Consider the following 7557-nt stretch of genomic DNA (forward strand, 5'->3'; position numbering starts at 1 on the left):
TCCAGGCAGAGAGTTTCAGTCCTGTGTACCAGAGAAGGTAAACCTTCTTCTTTTATCCCTTACTTACTGATTTCTCTCAAATCAGTGTGTTTGTAGAAGCATGTTAAAGTCGACGTGTTTAACTTTTCCCTCACAGTCTGGTGGTGGATGCTCATAAAATAATTATGAGGTCAATAATGGTGCGCTAAGGTTTTTTTTCTGCTCTGGCTCTGCATGATGTCACAGAGAGCATCTATATCGTTATCTCTGATGTTCCAGCCATTCAGGGTTTGACTTATAAAGGATGGAGCTAAAAATGCCCGTTTTTAAGGGGCTGTGCAAAGGCCCAGTGTGACATAAAGAAGTGTGATTTTTGAACTGTGAATCATGCAAAGCTACTGTAGTTGAGTTGAAGAGTCAAACGGAGGCACTTTGCATGAGCAGGAGTAGATCAGCACTGTCACTCCTCCTGCTACCAACAGATGGAGCTCAAATTTAAAAGTTTAATCTCAAAAACTGTCAAAGCAGCCACATTCAGTCACAGTCACTTATACAGCGTTATGTATGAGGTCCAGCTGTTGATCAGCATCAACAGCTGGACCTGCACTCAAGGTTTAAGTGTAGTTTGGTATTTTGGAGTTCAGCCGTCCAGCTGCTGTCTGACAGATGTTGACTGTCAGATTACAGAGATGGTCAGCTCCTGACCAATTATACCGCGTTCTCTGTCACAACCTGCAGGTTGTCTGTAGGTTGACTGAAGCAGACATATATCACACCGTGAAGCAGAGGCCTCGCCTTTTTAAAGCCTGAAGTGACGATCTGTTAGTACAATTAACCACACACCAGATATATCAATATTGTTATTATCATTATTATTATTATTTATCAGATAATTGCATTAAAAATGCTTCAAAAAGGCTCCAACTGTACAAACACAGCTCAGGAACTCAAGTCGCCATCCAGCTGTCAGCCAAAGAGGCCACGCCCCTACGAATATAACTTTAATAATTAACATGGCATCAGAGACCAAAGCCGTTTCCTGTATTAGGCTGTAAACATGTTTGTTTCTGGTGTAAAGTGGACATTTAACACGGGAGTCTATGTGGGCTGTTGCCCTTTTGGAGCCTCAAGTGGACGTTGGAGGAACTGCAGGCTGTGAGGTTGCTGGTTGGCCGTGATGGCTCATCATAAACAAATCCAGTTTGTCTCTTTGTTGCCGTCAGAGTGCGGTCTACGCCAGGCGGTGGGCCTTCACCCTCACAGGAAGAAGCGGATTCTGGGTGGCCGGGTGTCCCGGCGGGGGGCGTGGCCCTGGCAGTGCTCGCTGCAGAGCGGTCAGAGCGGACACGTCTGCGGCTGCGTCCTCATCGCCCGGAAGTGGGCTCTGACAGTCGCGCACTGCTTCGAGGGGTAAGGCTTCAGGGTGTGTCGTCAGTGAGCCACATTTTATTTTAACCTCACACACTAACGGTGTGTGTGTGTCACAGGAGAGAGAGTGCAGACCTGTGGAAGGTGGTGCTGGGCATTAACAACCTGGACCACCCAGGAGGTCACAGTCAGAGCCGAGGGGTGCGCTCCATCATCGTACACCCGCGCTACAACCGGGCGGTGGTGGACTACGACATCAGTATAGTGGAGCTGGACTCTGAGGTCAGAGCGTGCTGCTGCACAGGATCGAGTATCAGCTGTAATCGCACTGGACTGATGAGGCGTGTTAATGTTTGCAGATTGAGGAGACGACCTTCGTCAGACCGGTGTGTCTTCCTCAGCCGGGCCAGCTGCCTTTACCCGACTCCTACTGTTACATCACCGGCTGGGGTCACATGGGCAACAGGAGTGAGTACACACACACTTCACTCTTTGGCCGTATCCTAATCTTAGACTAAACTCTCTTTTTGTACTTGCAGCACTAGTAGGCACGCACACATCTTTGTTTGTTTGAAACACAAATCTTTCAATCATTCGTCTACCAGAGTTTTATTCTCGTCACGTAGAGTCGGTGCATTTAGACTTTGCAGAGTCCTGCTCTCTGTCTTCATCTGCTGGTTGAAAAACATCAGGCTGGCAGCTCTTTTTGAAAGCAGAAAGAATGAGCCGAGTCAGAGAGTTTCTGCCCTCGTTATTCAGATTCACTCTGAGAGAGAGTGGATGTAACTCACTTTCTCATGCTGCTCTGTGCTCAAGCGCTCTAAATCTAGACTCCATCCCCACGAAAGTTACATAAACTTGAAATCATGCAGCTTGGTTTGAAACTACAAACCTTTCTCCTGCTTGTAAAGTTGTAACTGATGTTTCATTAAACTCTCAAACTAGTTTCATTCATTTCAGATTAGCTAGCAGTTAAGCAAGAAGACTCTTCGCGAAGCTTACCAAAGATATTGTGTGGATTGAAATGTGACGAGCTCGGAGCGCGTCTGGTCTCACTGTTGCACCCACACGTGTGTCACAGGACCGACGCCGATCCTGGGAATGCTCCAGGCGTGGCCGGGTCGCGTTCCAGCTCCGATGCAGCTGCTGCAGCTGGTTGTTTCCACTCAGGAAAATATTTGAGATTCCACCAGATACACACCAGCGTGTTTCAGAAGGGTCACACAGGTGGCTCCAAAAATAACACCGTCTATCGTTTTTATTCTATTTTTCACCTCAGTCTCCATAATCATAATCTGCCTTTTCACTCAATTTAAGTGCTCAAAACGCTTTCTACTCCACGTCTCAATCACCTAATCCTGCACTCATGCAGTGATTTTATGTACGCCTAGGCAGCTTTTACATTTACACACTTAGACACCAGTGGATGCATCAGGGGCAACTCGGAGTTCATTTTTATGTCCAAGGACACTTGGAACTAACAAAACGACATAAAAGACGTGCTTTTGTTAGTCGCCAAGAGCGTCCTCCGTGTGAAAACAGCGCTCATTCCTTCTGATCTTTGAGCTTTAACGTCCTTTGAAAGGAAAGCTCAGAGTACTTCGAGAGCCTGAGCACTCTTATTATATTTAAAGCCTCATTTTCATCCTGTGTTTTTTGTGCAGTGCCCTTTAAACTGCAGGAAGGGGAGGTCCGGATCATCTCTCTGTCTCAGTGTCAGTCCTACTTCGACATGAAGACCATCACTCCCAGAATGCTTTGTGCCGGCTATGAAGCTGGAACCGTCGACTCCTGCATGGTAACATCTGCACCAGTCCAGCATGAAGTACCGAGGCCACACAGTTTCTCAGTGTGTGTGTGTTTAACGTGTGTGTGTGTTCAGGGTGACAGCGGCGGCCCACTGGTGTGTGAGGAGAGCAGCGGTCGCTGGACGCTGTTCGGCCTGACGTCGTGGGGCAGCGTGTGCTTCAGTAAAGTGCTCGGACCCGGGGTTTACAGCAACGTCACGCACTTCACCCCCTGGATCCAACAGCAGATCTACATCCACACATACCTGACCGACTGACACATACGCTCACTCACTTCCTGCTCCAAGCTCTCATTCATTCCAGAAGGAAGTGATGTCATCATCAGCCACAACACACGTTCAGTTCCTTAACCTGTGCCTATACTGATAGCCTTCAGACGCTGTGTGAGCAGCAGCTGATGTTGTCGGCGATTGAAAGTTACATCCATACAATCAGTCACTGAACTCTGATCTTATTGTTCTCATTACTCGACACATTCAAACCTACAAACATCACAGAAACAAAAACATAACCTCTGTGACGGTTAACCAACGCTCAGTGCTTCATGCTGGACTTTATACTAAGATACTTTTAAATTATGTAGTTCGAACCAACCGTCAAACTTCCTGGGGCTGAAAAAACGACGAAGCGTCAAAGACGGCAGTTCCTCTGCTGGGCTTCATCTGAGCTGACTGAAGTCACAGAAAACAGCCAGGACACTTTCACTTTTCAATTCAATTTATTTCAGTACAACTTTATTTATATAGAACCAAATCACAACAACAGTTACATCAAGATGCTTTATATTATATATATTGTAAGGTAAACAGTAAACTCTGTTTAAACTCTGGTTAAACTCCATCATGAGACATTCAGCAGTGGTTTCATTTCACAGCTTTTGCTTCTGTCACAAACTACTCTATCCTCACACAGACCTAACAACTGCTCAAAGAAGTGTATCCTCAGGTCAGCTGGTGAGTGGTTACTGGAGTTGGATGGGTGAAACTGGTTAAAAAGATGCTGCTCAAAACCTCTAGTTTGACCAGTTCAACCAGTCCAAGCCAAACAGATTGCAAAGGTTGCATCGAAGCTTGTCTGCAACTGCTCACCAAGCAGAAGGAAAACGTAAAAGTGCGATGTTTGACATGCAGTCGGCGAGTAGTTGCAGGTTGGAGGTTGCGAACCAGCCTCCAGCCCTGTGTGAGAGAGGACTTAGAGCAGTAGTTCAAACTCAACATTGTGATGTTCATGTGTATCAGATGGCACATGGTCTGTTACTCCATAAACTACTTTTTCAAACTTTAAATCAGCATTAAAGCAGAAAAACTCCATTTCACAGTCATTTTCTCCGGCTACTTTGCCAGAAATACTCCTCAAGATTTCTGAAGAACATTGTCTTAAGGAGGAGCTAAAACAGCTTGTTTCAGACATGGCCCAGTATAAGTTAAAGAAGGATTATTATAAAGTGTGACTCATGCACAGCTACTCTAGAAACATCAAGGAATACATATATGGAGCTGGAAATGAGCAGGATAGATTCACTTACTTACCTAACTCATTAATCCCTATTTTAAAAATTATTTAATAACAGCAATTAACAGATTAATGATAGTTTTGCAGCTGTGATACAAAATTGTGTTTGTGCTAAACATCCTGTAAGCAGAAGCTAAATCTGCTATTTCAGAGAAGATTGAGGACTGTTTCCCGGACAGTAGCTGTGAAACCGAACATTTTAATGATATTAAGGCGTTTAGCGCTGAAGCTGCTAAAACAGACCAGCCGAGCACTCATTTTCCCACAATGCTTCACTCTATAGTGCCTAGCAGTAAAAAAAAAGAAACAAAACAAAAACAAAAACAAATTTGTTACTTGTACAATGTCGTACTGTACGTGTGTGTGTGAGTGTAAGCTGCTGTGTGAGCGTCAGAAAGTGCTTCAAACCACACTGGCAATTTATATCGGGCAACTTTGATGGTCAACATGTAACTTTGTTCTCGCGGCTGCTAGTTACATTTATTTTCTTTCAGACAGAAACCTGTAACTGACCCCCCCGACCCCAGTCGTGCTGTATAATGGCACATGAAGATGTAACACAAGCTTTATTTTTGTATATAGCATACACCGATGTAGTTTTAAGCTGTGTTTATTCATGTTTGTTTACGATAATGAAAAATCAGAGGTGAAGTTAGAACAATGCAGATCATTAGCCTTTAAAGTTTCTGGCTTACAGATATATCGTTAGTAAACAGTTAATAACACGCTTATTATAAATGATAAATCAGGGGACTTGAAGTAAAGTTTTACCCAGTTTTTATCTAAAAGTAACCTAAATGTTCATCAAAGTGGATAAAGCGCAAAAAAGCAAATATTTAAACTGCCTGTGAAGTATAACTTTAATGTATTGCTAATGTGGAAACATTAGTATTAATCCAAATGTTAACATAAGACTTATGAGCTTTATCTCATGTATCAGACGGTCAGACTGTAGTTTAAAGCTAGCAGACTCACTAACACAAACGATTAACTGCCAAATTAGCGCCAGCTAGAGTACGAAGCACAAATGTAGCACAGTATAGAGCGTTTAATGATGTGTTTTCATAGCGTTAGCACTAAGCTACATTAGCTTTTGCTGTGTATTTACAAGCCGTTTAGGTCCAACTGTTCAACAGTAACAGTTTTCACACCGTAGCTGAACTAGGAGGAAAAAAGTTATTAAGACTTCATTAAAACTCACAACAGACGGTTTCTTGACGGCGTTTTTTTAGATGACTCTTCAAACACGGAGAGGGTTGTGGGAAAAAAAAGGTTGAATTTTCTTTGTTGCAGTACTCCAAGTGATCACTGGGGTGTTGCCTCTATTTACATACACATGTTTACCACATTTATGCTTTAAGCTAACTGCCTCACACTGAATTCACTGAAATATTGATGGTAACTGTTTTTGTTTGTTCTGTTTGCCTCATATGTGTGACAAAAATACTCACACAGACAGCAAAGAAGCATCAATACAACAGAGTAAAACCCTAACTCATACTGAGGCCTCAGTCACACAGGCCTAGAGACACTCAGCAACCTCTGGTCACAGGGGGAAACGTGTATTCCTCAATCGGTTGGCAAGTGGTTGCTAGCTGTTGCCAGGTGAAATCAGTCACAACAAAGGTGAACACCCAAAAATCTCCACGTGATGGTTGGTTGTTAGCAGTTTGCAGTGACTCCTTCTAATTTGTCTGCAAGACATCTTCCCATTTTTCCCTGGCACACAGTGGTTGCCCGGTGGTTGCCAACCAGTCTCTAGGCCTTGTGACTGGAGCCTTAGACTTCTGGGAGATCTGGTGGAGCTAGTGGACATGCAGGTGGTGATTCCTGTTTTTCTCCACCAGAGGCTCCAAAAGGCTGAATGCTGGTCATAATACACCCTGCAGTTATCTGGGCTTTCGTTTCAGAAAGCAGGTTTAGTGAAAACTCTGAGTTTGTTAAACCTGAGACGTACGTTTAAAACAAAGGTGGAAATGTTTCACTCATCGTGTCCACTAATGAATAATTGGAGGCTGTGAATTTGTTTCACTCGGCGAGATCAACACTTTAGCACTTCTCCCCATTTTGACTCCCTGTTAACCCAGTGGAAGAGTTGCCCAACGAATTGCCCCGTTGACCTTCTGTGCTGAGGTCGGACTCACATCCAGAACATTCCAAGTTGCTGCTGCTGATGTTGTTTTGTGTGTTTGGTTTTTTAAGAGTATTTTTCTACAGCGTTTTGTATGTCATGCTTCTTACACAGGGCTGTCAGTGTGTGTGTGTATGTGTGTGTGTGAGCACACAGTCACATGTACGGACTGTGTGTTCGTTTCTTCCTGATTTAGCTGTTATGACTTTGTTATCATGATGATGATGATGATGAGTAATGTTTGATTATATGGATTCAAATGCTTTATGGACAGACTGTAGCCTTTAATGTTTGTGTAAACAGTGAATATTTGGTTTATATCATCTTGTATCACACTAATAAACGTATACACACACTCTCTCCTCTGTGTGTGTTTGACCTAAAGTGCTCTAAACGCAAGTCATGAAAGGTTTGTCGAGGGTTATGTTTAGATTAAGTAATGTGCGACTGCATATGTGACTCACGGCGTGTCTGCAGAGGCGTCACGTCTCTTTCCACTTCCTCTAGTCCAGAAAAAGAGATAAATAATGGAGATGTTGAGTGTCAGAAGTATCTTTAGATGGAGATTAAATAGAATGTGCTCAGACTGGAGAACTGTGCTCTGGTAATAATAAAAAGCCTTAAAAACACACTGGTTTAGTTAAAGCAAGCAAGCAAGCAATTTATTTATATAGCGCTTTCAGATCAGCCACGAGCTGAACACAAAGTGCTGTACACTTGACATGCCAAACATGATACATTGAGCATGTTAAAAAAAAA

General features: G+C 43.5%; 1 protein-coding gene across 1 annotated transcript in view; it reads left to right on the top strand.

Annotated features, from left to right (window-relative positions):
• corin (corin, serine peptidase) overlaps positions 1-3910 on the top strand; it is a 22423-nt gene extending 18513 nt beyond the window's left edge. Inside the window, exons 18-23 of the mRNA XM_013916158.1 lie at positions 6-37; positions 1203-1389; positions 1467-1629; positions 1707-1815; positions 3012-3145; positions 3230-3910. Coding sequence (XP_013771612.1) covers positions 6-37; positions 1203-1389; positions 1467-1629; positions 1707-1815; positions 3012-3145; positions 3230-3412 — 808 coding nt within the window. The 3' untranslated portion in view covers positions 3413-3910. The remainder of the gene's footprint in view (positions 1-5; positions 38-1202; positions 1390-1466; positions 1630-1706; positions 1816-3011; positions 3146-3229) is intronic.
• The last annotated feature ends 3647 nt before the right edge of the window (positions 3911-7557 follow it).

The sequence above is a fragment of the Pundamilia nyererei genome, unplaced genomic scaffold, assembly GCF_000239375.1.
Source record: "Pundamilia nyererei isolate P.nyererei 1_Seehausen unplaced genomic scaffold, PunNye1.0 scaffold00489, whole genome shotgun sequence".
Lineage (NCBI taxonomy): Eukaryota > Metazoa > Chordata > Actinopteri > Cichliformes > Cichlidae > Pundamilia > Pundamilia nyererei.